This window comes from Melozone crissalis, unplaced genomic scaffold (genome assembly GCF_028551555.1).
Source record: "Melozone crissalis strain CALT ecotype California unplaced genomic scaffold, PUWL_Pcris_2 ptg000027l_1, whole genome shotgun sequence".
In the NCBI taxonomy this organism is placed as follows: Eukaryota; Metazoa; Chordata; class Aves; order Passeriformes; family Passerellidae; genus Melozone; species Melozone crissalis.
The window spans coordinates 23,154,790-23,173,755 of NW_026535805.1; the positions used below are offsets into that span (position 1 = coordinate 23,154,790).

An 18,966-nucleotide genomic window follows, 5' to 3' on the forward strand; every position below is an offset into this window, starting at 1 on the left:
TCACTTCATGTTTCTCCCTTATTTGTCGACTGTAGAAGTAAATGCTAATATTTAAATGTTTAGATTGTGTCATGTTTATAAATGAAGAGTAATTTCTGTGTGAGTTTTCAAGTCAGGACAGATCTCACGCTACTGTTTTATTCAATCTGTGTAGGAGTGCCAAAATAGAGAATTACATTTGATGTCAAAGAAGTAGATAGTTTGATCCCTTAATCTGTTCAATGGCAGTGAGGAGAAAAAGGATCACAAATGAATAGCTGATTAATTTAAATTGGTTATAATTCTGTGAGAGGATAAATTTGAATACTTGAATAATGTTTCTCATCTGTTTAACCAAGAAGTTGAGCTAAAATAAATAAACAAGAAAGCAAAGGAACAATCAAATAGAATGCTAAAATAGCAGGTTTTTTGAGGCAAAACAGTTATTTTTCTTTTGCAGTGACTGTGGTTATAGTCTTTCTCAGTAACTGTGGTTACAGGATTTCAAATCTTAAGAAAATAAAGAGTTGCAGAGATATGTGCAAAACCTTCCCTAAACGAAAAAGAAAAATCCCTTAAAAAAAAGAGAATTTTTTTTTTAAAGAAAAAATCCCAGCAGAAAAGTGGGTTTGGATTTTGATTAAAGAGCAATTCATCCCATTATGTTTCAGACCTCTGTCTTATGGCCCCCCAAACTTTTGCCAGTTGGTAAACAGAATTTGTGTATTTCAGAAAGCTTGATTTGATATAGGCCTACTGGACTGGGATCCAGGGTAAAAGTTGAGTTGGTGTGTCCCAGTAGATGATATTGATTATGATTGTACTCTTTTCAGGTAAAGCTAAATGGGGGCTAGTGGTTTCTGTATTTTGAATATTTTTTCAATGGGTTCAGTGCATTTTCAGAGGATTTTCCTTGTGTATTGCAGTGTCTTTGCATATGAAACCACAAAGATAAATGAGAGCATCTGTCTGTGATTTATCCTTCTTTGTTCAATGGACCAAAGTACATAAATTAATCATTAGGGCTGTGTTGAAGCAATGAGCTTTTTGCTTTTTGAGCCACAATCATCGGCCAAAGCTCCAAAAGTGCAAAACCGTGATCAGCTGTACACTGAGCACTCTCTGAAAATGCACACAAGGGGCCTGCAATATTTGATTCCCACAAGTTTTTTTCACAAATGAGATAGAATATGGGCAGGAAGGTTGCCAGCTTCCTCCAGGCTTTGAGAACCCTCATGCTGATGCGCATCTGAACACAAGGTAAATCAAAACATGTGGCGCCAGATGACTATGAACGCTGTAATTTAGTCCTAGGTTTTGGTTGCCATCTAGATGTTGGGTCTAAGGTTGAGTGTTTATTAATGTTACCTATTTCTTACAATCAGTACTTGGTCCATGGACAAATGTTAGGCTTAACTGGAAACATACTTGCATATGAATATATTCAGCTGAGACCTCATGTCCTGTCCATTGTGTTTAGTAGGTATTTTTCCATGGATTCTTACTGGGGGAAGTCTGGCCCACATAAATACTCTTTGTTTGATCCAGATTAATGAACAGCTTTTATAAGAAACTAGCAGCATGAGCAAATTAATTCTTGCATTGTAGCATTTAGCTGCACTTGATTTCAGTTAGAATCAAGTTTATTTGAAAGTGTCAAGAGGAGGCAAGCAGATAAATTCTTGTAAGAACAAGTGTCCTGGTTTGGAAAAAAGCTATCTTAAAAAAGATTGGTGTGAGATGCCCATGCTCTGGCCATGAGGGACAAGGAAATAGCTTACTTTACACAAATGGTAAGAAAGTGGCATTCAAAGTGCATAATACCACTTCATCTACCTCTTCAGAGAAGGAATCTGTCATGCTAGAGAATGTCTGGACAAAAGCTGGAAACCCTGAAAAAATAGAAAGCCATGGAATAGAACGCCAGATCTCTCCATTACTAGAATGAAATAATTTGGGAAATTTTTGTCATTTTTATTGGCTGTGCTTATAGCAGGAACAGAATTGATGGATTCTGGGTGATAAAATTGGTCAGCTACAGGTAAAGAACCTGTTAGTTTATCTTGAAGGGCTGTGTTTGCTGGATTGATGGATCCACTGCTGTAGTAGACCATTTTGCCATTCAGTCAGCTCCTCTGCAGGAAATGCATAGCTTGAATAGAAATTATCCCACTTCCCACTTTCCTTTCTAATGTGAACATGTTGGTCATATGTGGAAATATAATTCCCACTTTCCTTTCTAATGTGAACATTTTGGTCATATGTGGAAATATAATTTGGTGTAATGTAAGTGCAATTCCATTCAATGAAACTTGAATACTGTGAAAACTAGTTAAAAATATAAAAACATATTGTGATCAGTTTCCTTGGGGTGTATCAACTTCACTGGTTCAAAGAGGGTTCATCCTAAGCAAATGGAACAAATTCTTATTCTCATGAGATGTGAAATTTCTTGGAGGGTTTCATGGGTATCAATAAGATGAGTATTTATGCATCCTAATCATGGTGTATTGAAATAAACTAGCACAAAACTTCTGTAAATCAGTACTTGAAGTGCACTTAAATTAGACTTAATTGACTAGGACAGATGGTTGATTTGAATAACACTCTGATTAGCAGAAATTGTCATACAATTTGGGCATGATTACATGATTATATCCTGTCTGTATATCCTCCCAGAAACAGGGTAGAACTGCAATATTAACTGTCTGTAATGTTACACTGTACTCCTCTAGAACTTGCTTATCACTTTTGGAAGTATTTTTGTTCACAGGTTTCTTGTTACCTGCTTTCTGTGTGGGACACTGAGCTTCAAGCCCTAATAAAAGATCCATTTACCCTGAAAACTAGGCTGTCTGAATTGCCCTTTCATGGCCCGTTATAATGAGAAAAGGAGGCAGAAGGAACCAACTGAAAACAGAATTTCTTGGAGTGGATTCTGTTTGTTATATACACATTGTGGAGTTAAGGAAGTTGGAAGGAAATGTTTGTATAGTGGCAGGAAATGTTAAAGTACCATACAGACGCCTCTGCAATTTTCTGCAGACTTGACAACTTATTCCTGCGGACCACACTGAAATTTAGACATAAATACAGGTATTTACATTTATGCAAAAAAACCCAACTCAAATTATTTGTAATCATGAAATTCCACACATTGGGAGAAGCTGTGATAAGATGCAGCAGAAAAACTGCTTGAATTTCTGAAATAAGGAGCCTGTTACAAGGCTAACAAGATGATTATCCTAACATACATAATACAGCACTCAGTGTTTTAGATGTGCAACAGAAAAATGCACAGTTAAATAGATTATTCAGGATGACTTTTCCAGAAAAATCACTGCTATTCTCCTCTAGGACATTCCCTAGTAAACATTAATTAACATTTTAGGTAGTCCATCACAGATGAGTAAATGGAGTCTTTAATAAATAAGGAATTACAGCGTTACATCCTATTGGTATTGAGGTATTTTTTTTTAAAATCCACTGAATTAATTTAAATTTTCTTAATTAAATGAAGTTTTTTTTAAAAAATCTTAAATTTGATTAATTGTAAATTAACTTGATTTATTGAAATCCAGAGTTTTCTCTTAGAGAGGACTGGCAAAAAAATTAACCAAAGATTTTATACAAAACCTGAAACTTCTCCTCCAAGTCTGTCATTAGCTGAAGTGTGTTTCTTATTGACAGAAGATGCAGCATTTCCAATGGTTGTTTGTAATGGACTGTAAAGGCATCTTAAACCAGAACATGAAAAATGTATTTAGCAACTAATCTTTAAAATGAAAAGAGAAGAAATGGAATAGCACTGTGACATAGGAAGTGGAACATACGTTACATCTAAAGCATTTTTTTAACTTTCCTTTGTCATGAGCAAGAATTTTACTTTGTCCTTCAGAAATGGCCATTGGGTAGATGGCACAAAGACTCTTGATGTAAAACTGGACAGAAAAGTGTATTTCCTTATACGATTGAAATGTCTGCTTTGAATCAGTAATGCTTATAAGCCTAAATTAAAATGTAGTTTGGGTAGGAAATGCAGAAAGGTTTATTAACATGAAATAAATTATCCCAGCTAAGCTACAGCACTGGATAACATGATAGACTATGCAGAAAAGATTTTTTTAGCCATGTTTATATATTTTTAGCCATGTTTATGTTTTTTTACTGAGATGCTTTGAAATGATCTCTTTTTTTGTAGCAAGGTAAAATTAAGGGAATTATGTAAAATAACAACAGTGTAAGCACATTCCTTAAAAAGAAGAAACTGGAGTGTCAGTGCTTTTCTGTTCCCAGAAGGAATAATATTGTAGTAACACATTCCAGAGAAAGTTTGATGCATTTTAACGAGTAAGGTATTTATCCTACTTTTAATGTGACATAGATCCTTTTCTATACTGTTCATTTTATGAACTTCTGGCATCCATCTGTTATGGTTCCAGTTCATAGTTGTTGTCAGATTGTTTGGACAAACTGTCAGAGATTTTCTAAGCTAATGACATTTATCACTGGTTCTCCTGGGAAATGAACATTTGTTGACCATGACTCTTCTGACATTACAAAGGCAATTATTTTCAGCAGTGTGGTAGCTCTTGTGATAAGAGCTCTTAGCATCACAGGGCTACAATTGCATCTTTCCACTACTCCTGTTGAAAATAATTGAAAGAAAAGTCTGAAAGTGGATGAATGGCTCCCTCAGACAGGAAATCACACAAAGGATTAATGTTCTGGTTCTGGCAGGCAGGATTATAGATAAGCACTTTAGGCCAGTTTTCCTTTAGGTAGGATCAATGTTCTAGTGGGGAAAATAAACAGGGAAGTAGTAATGGTAACACAAATAGTTGCATCAGAAATGTGCAAAACATTAGACTTCAGAAATTACTTTCTTGGGCAGATGGTCTGATAGCTGACCTGAAACTCGTGAGCCATTGTGTAAGGAAGAAAAATGATGAGTTGTTGTGCACTTTTGTTAAATTAATTTAATGAACTCTCTTCAGCAGATTTGTAATATGACTCAGTCATTTGGCTTATAGAGAACTGACAGATGTAGTGTTTATCATATTCTTTTTTTTTCCTAATTTGTTAGAAATAATCTAGATTTTGTCTGAAAACTAATTTAAGCCCAGCAATAAGTGTTCCTCTGCTTGTTAAAATTTCCTATCTGTAAGGGAAAGATAAGAAATTAAAAGTTTCAAGAAGGGGAAAGTCCTTTATCTTTAAACCGTCGTTTGATTACTGCTCAGTCTGCTCAGTTTCCAGTCTCACTTCTGATGTTAAGTTCACGCAGTCCTCTGACTGTCCCTCCTAAAGCTATAAGCCATGTTTTCAGCCCTCTTGTGACATCTTCCCCAGAATTCTGCTTTTCTGTGCCTCTGACGTTTAAAACTTGACATTTCCTGACCAGGAGAAACATGACCTAGTGCAAAAGATAAAAATTTCTGGCTTGAGCAACAGCTTGTAGAAAATCTTGCCTCAGCCAGTAAAGACCAGTTATCTAAGTCTAACACTGACACCTAAATCACCTTAACAGAGGTGACTGCACTGGCCCACGAGTCAGCAGTGCAGTCCTTCACAGGTTATGTCAATCAGTAGAAACTAGAGATTCACAGAAATTAGAGAGCACAGCTTGTGTCCACAGCTGAAAAAATTCATATCTGCTTCTGCACTGGGAATTTTCCATCACACCCACTCTATTCAGATACATTTTGTTTATCTGGATGACCTGATTATGTGGTCTTTATACACCAGTGTATTTTCTAAACAACGCTGGGAGCATGCAAATGTATTTTTCATACAAGGCTGGGTTCTGGGGAGATAAGAATACCTGCACATCTGCCATATTATGTTGCTAGTTACAAGGACATAAACCAAGAGAAGGTCACAGAAACTAATGGCATGGTCCCAAGGTTTATCAGTATGAAAGAAACATTAATTTAGTGGAGTTTAAAAGTAATTATTTCCTCTCTCTCATGGCAGCTGCTTCACCCCATGTGCTCTTTTTTGCCTAATTGTATACGAAACATAAAAAGTGAACAGCAAAGCTAAGTGAGGTATTTTCTAGAGTTGTTACAGCTTGTTACTGATATTCATCATAATCCAGATTCACTGATGGAAACATTTACTTTGGCTACTCTAGGAGGATCTTGGTGACAGATTTCTACTTTGTCAAGCTATAGTTATTTCTGCGAAGGTTTCAATATGCCAATAATTCCTATATCCCTTTTTAAAAGAGTGTTTCTGTCCGTACTACAGTGATTCTCTAAGTACACTTTATTATCTAAACACTGGAAATTTGAGAGGTACTCAATCTCTGTTTAGGTCAGACAAAAGCATGCAAAATCATCAACTTACCCAGATACCCTGTTCAAACATTATATGAAACAAAAGAGGAGAAAAAAATCAGCTAAAGACCTTCATCTGTGCCTTGTGTAATCAAGCTAGAAAGTGATATTTTCTTTTGTAAAGCCTTTTACATGGACTGGAAAAAAAGCACACTGTTTTGTAAACCAGGAGGCCGTTGTATAGATGGAATTGTGTGCCATTTAAAGTATGAAGGTGTTTAGCTTCATAGCACCTTTTCCCCTGCCACAGAAGTCTTTGGACATTTACATATGCAAAAAACTGTCAAGGAGCAGTATTATTCTGTGAATTTCTATTGGTGCCTGCAGTTTGCAATGCATTTTCTGAATTCTGTGGATAAAAGAAAACAAGATTACCCTAGAGCTAAAATTTGTTAAAATGCGCTAGAATATTCAGTCAGGATTCAACTTGTTCTTTGTGCACTGAACTATTAAAAGTCAAAAAGTAAATCCTTTAACTGGTTTGAAAGAAGAGCAAATATTACCACTTTTTTTTTTTTTTTATTGTAACATTAAAATGACTATTCTTTAACTGAAGAGAATCTGTTACTGATTGAAATTTTACTGGCTTGAAATTTTCCCGTTAGTAATTTGAACATCTGCAGAGTGCTTAATATTCTTGCTTTTCAAATATTTAATATTTTTTTCCTACTGGATAGTGTAGGAGTTATTTAGAAATGTATTTTTAACAATCTAAATTTCAAATGATAGGTGATTTTAAATTCCCTGGAAAAATAATGGCTTGAATATATAGTCTTTCTTATTTACTGTCTCTGAACTTTCACATGTACCAGTTTATTAGTGACCAAAAATCCTCAGCAGAGGTGTTATTTTACTGATTGGTGTAAACTGGCAGGCCTTTTCAGGCCCTGTGGTTTCTTCTCTTTCCCCCTTGCCTCATAGTTTCATGTAAAGGTTGACAATATATAGATATGTAAGTTTTTCACACATTCTGAAAGATTTCAGACATACTGATTCCATGACATAAAAATGTATTCTTTTTGTGGGTCTTCGCTTTCCAGAGCAAATGATACATTGCCAACACCAGAATCACCAGAAAAGAACGTGGAAGAATTCTCACTGTGTTAAGAGGTTGTTTCAGAACTGGAGAGAACGAGCAGAGTATAAACATCCAAATGAATATCTAGATGAATAATTCATTTAAGGAATCCTAGGCAGTTGGATTTTTACTGTTGACTCTGAAAAGGATCCGTTCTTTAGGGACTGTGGAGTGCATGAGGATTTTTTTAAGGTCACAAAGTATATGCTTATCCATAGATTACATCAAGTATAGGAAAGGGGGCATTCAGAATACTATTAGGACTATAAAATGAAGCAGCTGCATGAAAAGGAAACGAAAGTTTTTAACAATATATAGCCTAAACCAATGTAGCTGGTATTTGAGCTGTAGCAAGCTTTAGCAAAGAAAATCCTTACATGCAATCAAAGAAAGGTATAAAATCTGTTTGGTAAGTTGAGTAGGCTCTTTCCATCTATTTTCTTCAGTACTTTTTCTTTTCCATCCAAAAGCATCGTCATGTGACCAAGAACTTCAGTCGGCCCTGGAGGAAGCAAAGCAGCCCCAGAAGGACAATGTGTTCATTCCAGAGTGTGCTCAGGGCGGCCTCTACAAACCAGTGCAGTGCCATCCTTCCACGGGCTACTGCTGGTGTGTTCTGGTGGATACGGGACGTCCCATCCCCGGTACCTCAACCAGGTATGGGAGTACATGTTCAGTTCTCAAAAGCTGTGGTGAGAACATGCCCTAGTGTCCATGAACTATCATGTAGATTTCTATTGCTGGTGGAATTATGTCCTACAAGTTTTTTATAAAGTGAAATACTGTGAGACATCAAAAATTAAGGCCAGATGGCCATGGACTCTTTTACTGCAATGGCACAGGCAGTTTGCCATCCTAGTCCTCTTATTTACTCCATTTTTGTGCTAGGAATCCAAGACTTGAAGCATATAATGATGATCCCAGAGGAAATCTCACACTCCTTATCCTGAATATAAAAGAGGCAAGTGAGATGGTCTATGACACAAACCACGTCCAACCTCAGAAATGCTTAGTTATTTTGGTTTTTTCCAGCAACCTTCTCAACTATTTCATATGATAGCCTTTGATGGAACAACTCCTTGGAAACCCATAGCTAGGAAATATCATTTTAGTGTGTTATTAATAGAAGGTTGGAGTTCAGTCATCTCAGCTGAACTGGATACATGGTAAATTATTGTAAGCCACATAGTGCAGATGTAGGCAAAGCACATATCAGGTTCCAAAGGATGTTATTTAGGTTGGTTATTGAGGTTTGGCCCTTGTAGGAATGCTATAGAAGCTCATATGGAGTTGGCAAGCAGTAGAAGTATCTTGATGCAATCATAACTCTTTTATAACTTAAGCAAAATCTTTTTTATCATTTACATAAGGTTTGTGAAAGAAACCTGCGGTATAAGCCGCTTGCTGTAAAATAGTATATTCTTGGGGGGGATTTTTTCTTGTATTCTTCAAGTGCTGAGTTATTGCTACCTCTTTGTACTATAGTTTAGACTATGCCAATTACAGTGCCATCTGAAGTGGACTTGATGATCTTGGAGGTCTTTTCCAACCTTAAGGATTCTTTGATTTTATCACTTAAAGTCACTGTTGATCAACTGTTTTTGACAAGTTGAGGTCCATAAATAGTCAAAACATAATAGTCTAAATTTGATGCTGAAACTGTAGGATCACTATGCATATTGTATGAGGATGTAAAGGTGACTTCTAGAGATTCCAGATGCATTCCTTTTATGCACTTTCTCTGTTCTCCACCCCTAGGCTTCTTCACTCTTTCTTCTTTTTAGTGCTAATCCTTATTATCTTAAATAATTTTATTTCCTGTTCCCTAATTTGAGTCCAAATCATCTTTTTGTGCTCATCAAGCAATGCAGCTTCTGCTGTGGTTTTGTTTTTGTTGGGTTTTGGGTTTTGGTGGGGGTCTTATCTTTTTTTTGTTTTTGTTTTTGTTTGGGTTTTCTTCTTGTGGGTTTTTGGTTTGGGGTTTTTTGGGGGAGGGTTTGTGGTATTGTTTCTTTTTATTTTTTCTCCTTTTTTGGTTTTTGGTTTTTTGTGTGTGTTTTAGTTCTTATTGATATAATTTTATTATATGGTCACAGAATAGTTGAGATTGGTAGAAATCTCTGTAGGTTTTCTGACTCAATCCCCTTACTCAAAGCAAGATCGTCTATAGTAGATTGCTCAGGACTATGTCCAGTTTATTTTCTACTTCCCTTTCATTATCTTCCTCTCTTTGGATACTTAGAGACATCATTAAGATCCCCCATGAGCCTTTTCTTCTCCAGGGTGAACACTGTCAGCATTCTTTTCTTATATATACTATACCAAATGCTCCAGTCCCTTAATGATATTTGTGGTCCTTTGGTAGACCCAGTGTGCCCATGTCTCTGTTCTTAGGGGAGCTCAGCACTGGACACAACATTGCAGATAAGTCTCATTCTCCCACTGTGAACGAGAGGGCAAGGATCTCCTCCCTTGACCTGATGGCAGTACTTTTTCTAGTGCAGCCCTGGAGGCTATTGGCCTTTTTGGCCATCTTATACTCAGCATCCATCAGAAATCCCAGGGTCTTGCTTCAAAGTTGTTTTCCAGCTGGTTGACCCCATGCTGTACTGATGCAGGGAGTTAATCTGTGCCAGGGGCAAGAATTTTGCTTTTTTAAACTTCATGAGATTCCTGCCAACCCATTTCTGCAGCCTGTTGAAGTTCCTCTAAATGGCAGCACAACTGTCTTGTGTATCAGACACTTCCTCCCAATTTTGTATCATCTGCAAACTTATTAATGTTGTTCCATGTCCCAGTGTCCTGGTCATTAAGGAAGAGGTTAAACAATATTGTTTAACAATAGACAAGCTTTGGGGCACTCCACTGGTGACTGACTTCCAGCTGAAATGTTTCTGCTCATCCCAACTATTTGAAACTGGTTGTTCAGCCAGTTTTCGACACACTTCACTGTTCATTTATCTCATACATACTTCGTCAGTTTTTCTATGAGAATGTGCCCAGAGACAGTGTCAAAAGCCTAGCTAAAATTAAGATAAATAATATCTGCCCATCTCACCTTATCCACTGAGCAAGTTGCAGAGTCATAGAAAGCTGCAGTGTTGGCTAAGTATGATTTCCTCATCATAATTCCATCCTGACAACTCTCAATCACCTTCTTCTTCTTCATATGTTTTGAAATACCTCATAGGAGGATTTACTTCATCACCTTTTCAGAAACCGAGGTATCTCTGGCTTATTTGACTCTTCCTTGCCCTTCTTGAACACAGAAGTGGCATTTTCTTTCTTCCAGTCCCCAGGAACCTTTCCCAGTCAGTAAGATCTTTCAGATATAATAGAGTGGCCCACAAATCAGCCAGCTTCCTCAGCACTTGTGGGTGCATCCCATCAGGTCCCATGGAGTTATGTATGTCCAATTTGTTCAAACAATCCCTGAGTTGATCCTTCATGACCCAGGATAAATCTTCCTTGCTCTAGACTTTACTACTGCTATCAAGAACCTGGGATTCCTTGGAGACTGGTCTTACAAGTAAAGAACAGGGAGGAGGTGCCATTGAGTACTTCTGCCTTCTCTCTGTTCTTTGTCACAAGGTCTCTTATCCCACCCAGCAGCAGGCTCACACTTCCCTTGTCTTCTTTTTGCTGCTGATACACATGTAGGAAGTTCTTGTTGCCTTCATGCTCCTTACCAGATTCGCAACCCCATCCCTGCGCACTTGAACAGTGTCTGTATCCTGTATCAGCTGACCAATTGTACGCTTCTTTTTAAATGTGAATTTTGTTAGGTGCGCTTTCTTCATCTCTGTGGGCTTCCTGCCACATCCTGCACATCAGGATGAACCATTTATGAAACTGAAGGTGATGATCCTTCAAAATCAACCACCTTGCTTTCCTATTAATATGTATAGTGTGCACGCAGTATGTGCCATTTTGACTCCTGCTGTCATACAGACTGGAATTCTAGGCCTTCTCAACCCCTTGATGAATCACCTATGGACCTGGAATCAATCTCTGTCTCCTTTTTTTCCCGTTTGGTCTGCTGGGCTCTTGTTTTTGGCAACTACACAGTCACTCAGCTGTGGGAGAAGAGGCAGCAGGAAGACCTTTCACTGTGCTGCATGTCTCAAGGTTGAAAGGCTGGAAAATTGGATACAATCTTCCCATGCATATGGTTTTGACACAAAAGTGCTCTGCCTGATGACTGGTACTAAAAAGATCAGCTGCTATGTTCTTGACCATTTACTTAAGGTCAGTCCTCAGTGAAGCTCTGCGGAAGTAAAATTTAGTGATATCCCCAAAGAGGACATTTCTGAGCACAGATGGGTAAGGAGAGTACTCAGTTTTAGGAATTTCATACTAAATAAAGAATGACTGGTGTATTTAGGAATCTACAGTCTTGGTAAACAAGCAGGTGGGATTACTGCCTGGAGTTTAGGAGGAATGTCTAGACCTCATTTCTGAGAAATATTTAGATGGGCTGAAATCCTATTAATTATTTCTTGATTTTAATTTTCTTTTCTGTATTTATAAAACTAAACTTTTTTTTTTTTTTCAGGGATAGGGACCTAAATGGGAACCAGAATATAATGAGGAATATACACTTGTCTTTTTATAATTCTTATAGAATGGAAAGAAGGAATATGTGAGTCCTTCCTAGTTTAAACAGTCAGGGGCTTGTGCAAAATTTAGTGTACTGTCTTTCAGTTTTCCACTTCAAAGTACAAATTAAAGGATCTTAAAACTCTACTGCAGGAACTGATACCATTAGTACTCCTGGTAGCAAGATGGGTGCATAGCATACTGAAATCCCTGTACTGCAGATAAGGGTCAAATTTGTAAGGGACAACACTGAAAGGATAGACAGATCCAGAAAGCTATTGCCAGAACAGCTCAACATTCTGCTTGTTATTTGTTTTGAATGTACTCATGAGAATGATATTTGTCATATTATAAGGTTCTGAACACCTCAATAAATGGTAATCATGTTAATTAAGACCCTCAAAATGAAGGGAAGTTATTAACACTCACCTTCTAATACACTGTCATCTGAAAAAAAAGACAAATCATTTGTCAGTGAAGGTATCTCAGAAAAAAAGAAGCTCATTCCAGAGTTAAAATGAAGGTATGCCAATGAAGAACCCCTCTAGGACATTTAAGACAGTAAAACAAAAGAAATAGGTGAAGTTGTGGAATAAATCTGGATTAAAAGGAGGTAATGCATTTAAAGGCTAAAAACAACCATTCCCACAAAAGTGTTGGTGTGTTCCTCACCAGCTGGCTCTCAATGCCTCTTGGAAATCACAGCATGAACCTCAGCCTTTCGGCTCAGTGGGGACCATGAGGCTGAGTTCTGACATGTGACTTTTTTAGCAACTAGGATCTCGTGCAGAGTAAACCCCAAGCTTGCACAAGATTCTCTAAACTTAAAAAGGAACATAAATCATCTGTTTCATGAAGCTGCCCTCAATTTAGAATCCCTGTGGAAGCCTCCATCCTCTTCTGCTTTGTACACCTCAGTAAATCTCAATGTTTCCCAGCAGACTGATCAGAGGTATAAAGCAATCTTCCTAATCCCATGCCAATTCTAGATATACATTCACTACTAGGGATTCTTTCCCCTTTTAAATTCAAAAGAGTAACTTGGGATGTCTTTTAACTACACTATTTTTAACCTGTGTTCCACTCTGACATACTATCCCGTTCCCACTCTTTCTTCATGAAAACTGAGGCAAGTCTGTTTTTCTTATCAGTTTTTAGCATGGGTGTTCCTGTATGGTAAACTTTAAATGACTTGTTTTCTTTCTTCAGTTGCTTTAAAGAGTTAAACATAGACTTTTCACATTGCAGCATTTTAACACCTATTGGGCTTTTATAGATTTAGTTTGTATATGATGGACTATGTGTGTATTTAACAAAAATATCAGCCAAAAGGGTAGAAGAGTAGAGGCCAAAAAATGAAATGTAGGCACAGAGCAGCCACAGTAATGGAAGAGAAGGAGGGGAATGCAGAGTCAGGTATCAGATTAATCAGGGGCCAGGCTGTTTGCCAGATACTGCATTAGTGGGTATTGCTCAGAGACTTCCCTTTCACTGTTTTCTTGGCTGATTGAAGTGGTCATCCATCAAGTATGTGAATCCAACCCATGTTATCAAAGCACCTTCTATTTCTGCCATTCTTTAGGGTAAAAAAGAGTCTGTAGCTCTCCCATGTCCATAAAAATTGATACTGTACCTTCTTGCAGCAGCCAAAACTTGGTGGGCTAGTAGTCAGTTTCATCGGGTGGTATAGAAATAAATTAAGTGCTCAAAGGAAAAAAAATAATATTGCAGTTCTCTCTGCTGCCTGATAATTAAGAGCAAAATATTGAGGCATTGTTTTTAGAAGCAGTCTGACCTGAATCCAGGACACTGCCATCATTCAATGTTTTTAGAAATATTTTGTTCCAAAAAAATTGGATTAGTATAATTTAATAAGAAATCTAAGTATGCCATGCAGTAAATGTGCTTTTGGTGAAGTTGGAGTAGGAGAACTTCAGTTGTATAAACTATGAAAGAGTCTAGAATCTATTCAGTGAACAATATGTGCACACACATGTATATAGACACGATGCATGTTCATTTAACTGAGAATTGAAACATTCTCTGAAGTGCTACCTGCTAAGAGCTGCAACTTCAGTCTGCTTTAGGACAATAAAGTAAAAACTTCTCAGAAAGAGCCTCTGCTGAGGTGAGTGAAAAACCACCATGCTTTGAAAGTGGGACACGGAAAAGGAGGTGAGATTCAGCAACAGATGTTCCTCCCATGCTTCCTGGTCCTGCATAAAAGATATTGCTAGTGGTGTTGCATAAGTCACTGTTTGTTGGAAGTACAAATAGCAGAATTACTTGTTAACAGTTAGACTAACAAAGTGACTTTAAGTAAACGCAACAAGCATAGAAGAACCAGAATATTCCAGTAGCAGGTGGAGATTCAGTCTTCTTCACAATTCACTTCAAGCAGTTCCAGCCCAATTATCTTCCTTCTGGAAATCCTATCACTTTTACACTCTTGCTCAAAACATAACCCTTCTTACTTAAACTTTTTAGATCTGCAGTAGTCCCTTACTACAGTACCTGCCTTGCTGTGATTTTGGTATTGTTTCTTTGTTTCTCTGGTGTTTCCCAACATGAATACTGTCTGTGGTATTGTTTATGACTTTTTTTTTTTTTTTTTTTTTTTTTTTTTTTTTTTTAGGGGGGAGACAGCATCATTTTTTTTTACTTCTGTGGGGCTGCTTTTGTATATTTTTCAAAATAATTTTTATTTTGTATTAATTTATAGCAGTTCTTTAGTTTTCCTCCCAGTAGAATGGGTTTTACAAGAGAGAATATTTTTGTTTAGTTTGTTATCAACTCCAGGAGAATAAAGATGGTTTCTTTGAGGTAAGTGAAAGATAGATAAGTTTGCATTGCCTTCTGAATGAAAATGTGGGCTTATTCCCTAAATTCAAGAAAGTATGAGGATTGCAAATTTTGAAATAAATTAATTCTTGATCCAATTAACCTTGGCTGGTTTTATTCTCTCCCTGTTTGTTCTTTAGATATGAACAACCTAAATGTGATAATGGTGCCAGAGCTCACCCAACAAAAACAAAGGATTTGTACAAAGGGCGCCAGCTTCAAGGTCAGTGAAACGGGTGAATTTAAGTTTATGCATTCCAGTGCTTTTGTTCATTCTCTACAGTAAATTAGAAAGCAATTCCTTACCCTGTATCAAAACAGGGTACCTTTTAGATACCACTGTATTGATTTGCCACTGACTGAAGTCTTTGACTTTGGAGCAGTGTAAGTCAATGTGGGTCTTGGGATCTTGTCAGAGAAAGTAAGGCTAATTTTAATCAGTAGTTTATTGGCCATCACATTTACTTACTGGAATTAGTATTTGCTGCTCTCATATCGGGGAGATCAGCAAATATATCCAGGATAACTTAACCTATGCTTCATAATCCTTGTTCTAGCAAAATCCATGGGAAATTGGCCTCCATCTTCAAATCAGTCTAATTAATGTATCCATCTTACTTTTCTCCAAGAGTATCTTTGTCAGTTTACCTCACAATAATACTTCTTGAAATTATTCTTTGTTAAAGGAAAAAATGGTGTTTATTAGAATTTTCATCTTTTTACACTTTTTATAATCATGTGAGAGATCTTATTTGTGGATAGTTGAGCTTCACAGAAGTCAGTAGACTTCCTTAATTTTTGAAATGGCCTTTTAATATGCTTGAATAACTTGAGTAGTAGCAGGTTTAGTGATATTGCACATTATGAGAGAGTTACAAGTCACTGTCAGCCATTGTAAAGAACCAAAAAGTAGTAAATAATGTGTGCAGATCTTTCGTGTAATGAAAAATACTCTAGTTTGGTCAGCCAAAGAAACATTCAGACAATTCTCAGACTATGCCCATCAGTGTTGAAATGCATATTGAGTGAACACACATTAATGCTCTCTGTCATGAAATAAATTTAATTTCAAGGTGTAATAAAAAAAAACAACTAGATATAACTCTAAGTCATGTTCTATATAGAAGCTAATCAAAAGACTTGGTTGAAGATGCCCTGCTTATTGTAGGGGGGCTGGAGAAGATAGCCTTCAAGGGTCCCTTCTAACCCAAATTATTCTGTGCTATTTACAACTCCATGGAAACCAGTGGAAAGTTAGCCATCTTCAACAAATTATTTCACACAACACTTGCATAGTTACAGACTTGGATGGTTACTTGATTTTATGGGTTTTTTTCTGAATGGAAAGAACTTGACTTAAAAGACATTATAGCAGAGCAGAAGTTGAAGAAACAAGTTTTGCAGTTAAAGATGTCACTTACTGGTCATTCCTACCTTTTGCTAAATATTTTGAAAAACATTTGCTCGATGGACTCTTAGAGGAAGAATGGGCAGTAGAAGGTTTTTAAGATTGCATATATCTATTTTTTTATCTAAACTGCTAGTGCTTTCATACAGTACAGTAATAAAGATTTATCCAAAACCAAGATACAAGTGAAATAGTTAACAAGAATTTTCGATGCTGCAAGCTCCTACTTGATAAATTAATTTTCATTAAGTTACGCAATGGTATATTGATTTTCTTTTTTTTTTTACATTATGGTATTTTGCATTATGTGTTCTTTAGTCAACAAACCACTACAGCAATGCAAGCCTATAAGTGTTATAATTGATATATATGACATTGATTTGCTCTCTCTCATGTTAGGTTGCTTAATCTTTGACTTCCAAATGCCTTGTGTTATTTTAAAATATGGCAAATGCCAAAATTTCTTAAATACTTATAGGTTAACTAGAAGAATCTCCTATTCTGCAGCAGCATGGAATAAGTACGTGTCTGTAGAAGTAATGGGGAAGAAGCTACTTCCCAGTTGCAGTTGTGTTAAGATGATTATTTTTTTCTTTCTCTCCCTGTAAGGCTAAATGCACAAGTGCATTTGCCAATAAATGGCAAATTTCTTTCTTATCATGAAAGCACTGCATTGAGGGAAATAAATTGAATTTACTTTAGACAATTTTTTTGAAAAAAAGGAGGTTGAAAGATGAGCTTGTACAAGTATTCACACAAAGTTGTGTGAATATCTAATATGAATCAACTTTTTAATAGCAATGAATCACTGTTATTCAGGTTTTTCTATTGTAAGCAGCCTTGCAAAGGCATGTTTGCATCTGTGTTGTCTAAATTTAAATATAGGATATAATTTCTGAGTGGTGCCAGGACTGAATAAAGAAAAAAACTAGGTTAATTGGAGTCTTACTTTTAAGGAATAATACATTTCTGAAAGGATGGGTTTGCTTGATTTGCTGATTAGAACCACAAAAATGCAGTAGCCCTTGGTGAAACCACTCTGACTACCTGCCACGTAAAACCAGGAAGATTTTAAAATAATTACTTTACTGCTATGAATGATCTTAAATGAGATAAACCCTACAGGTAGATCCTCAAGTGGATTAAATTGGCATGGTTCTGTAGCTTCACTGATTTATATCACCTGAAAATTTGAACCCATTATATGTTAAGCCAAATATTTTTAGCAATAATTTTTAAGTAAACCAAGAAACAGTTTTTGGCAAGCACTGATACCTTGTTAAGGCAAAATTGTGGCAGATAAGTGTCCCTTGGAATCAACAGCAAAATTCCCACTAATTTAAACCTTCACATCCTAAGGTAACCTAATATAAAGCATCTGAAGCTGAAGGCTAGTCTAATGTTTGTATGGACGATCCAAGCCACCTGTATCTCTTAGTTTGGACTGGAAGTTATATAATAATAATAATAATAATAATAATTCTCATTAGATTTCTAGTTCTTTTTTAAAGCCAAAGCATTTTTCTGAGGTTACTTGCGGATATGATCCTTCTCAGAAACCGGTTATTCTGAGATAATGAAATTGAACTCAGAAAGGAGTATAGAGAATGTCACATACTATCGAAACAAAAGGGCTTTTTATTTTTCTCACAGTCGGAGTTTTCAAACATTTGTATTTTGACCTTTTATTCTCTTCTGTGTTATACAGTAAAATGGAATCGCTGTGATGTAAGGTCTTGAATAGTTTTTTCCATACTTTGGATTACTGGCGTGTTAAAGAGGAATTAGTTTTTCTACATAAGCTGATCAAGAGCATTTAAAAGGATTTAGCCTGAAGGCTAGTTAAGCAAAACATACAGTATGATGAAATGAGGTGTAGTTGCCCCTGTAAGCTTCCTGTTCATAAGGCTAGTCTTGCCTCTGCTCTAAGCAACCTGGAAGAAAAGGACCTTGGTGTGTAAGAAAGCAAGACTTGGTAGCATACTGAGACACTGCCAGACTACTCAGATAATTTGTCTCCTGGGCAAATCCTTTTCTTATTTAAAAAGTATGTCTAGAAAGCAAGAAGTCTGTGGTTTAGGCTCTGCTGTGTGTGAGGGCTGCATAATCTTTGGATAGTACTTTATAAGATTTAAGATTTTTGTATTTTTACCTGATTTGGGAATTTATCTTATTTTCCTGCCATATGATTTTCATTACCCAGACAAGAAATTTGAAAAGTAAATAGAAACATTTTTAAAGTATTCTGGGCAATGTCGTTTTGATCACATAATATTTTTTAATTAGCAGTACCCTTATCTTTTGTGCAGAAAAAAAAACCCACAAAACTAACCAATGAGTAAATGACACACAAGTTTCAGCAAGGGATACAATGTGAAGCTAGATTTTCAGACTTTACTGGGTTGCTATGGTTTTGTGAATTTAAGTCAGACCACTAATTTTGTTTACATTTTATTTTGGTTTGCTTAAGTTTCTCCATTTCTTTAACATGATGTGGGTTTTTTTTTTGACGTTCCTACAGTTGTGATACTTCATTTCATGCAAAAGGATAATTTGAGAGGGGAAAGTATAGTTTGGAAATGACAGTGCCTCGAACAGTAATACAGTATACTGAAATTGGGTCAATGTGCAGATATAGTAAATCAGTCTACTAAAAGTCTTGAAAGTCTCCCTTTTTAATTTTCTCTAAATAGCACAGTTCTTCACTGTTGAATATTTTG

The 18,966-nt window shown here is 36.4% G+C and overlaps 1 protein-coding gene across 3 annotated transcripts in view; it reads left to right on the forward strand.

Annotated features, from left to right (window-relative positions):
• Positions 1-18,966, forward strand: part of SMOC2 (SPARC related modular calcium binding 2) — a 138,174-nt gene that overhangs the window by 88,116 nt on the left and 31,092 nt on the right. For all 3 annotated transcript variants that reach the window (XM_054279831.1, XM_054279832.1, XM_054279833.1), the window contains exons 8-9: positions 7,869-8,055; positions 14,979-15,061. In XM_054279831.1, coding sequence (XP_054135806.1) covers positions 7,869-8,055; positions 14,979-15,061 — 270 coding nt within the window. The remainder of the gene's footprint in view (positions 1-7,868; positions 8,056-14,978; positions 15,062-18,966) is intronic.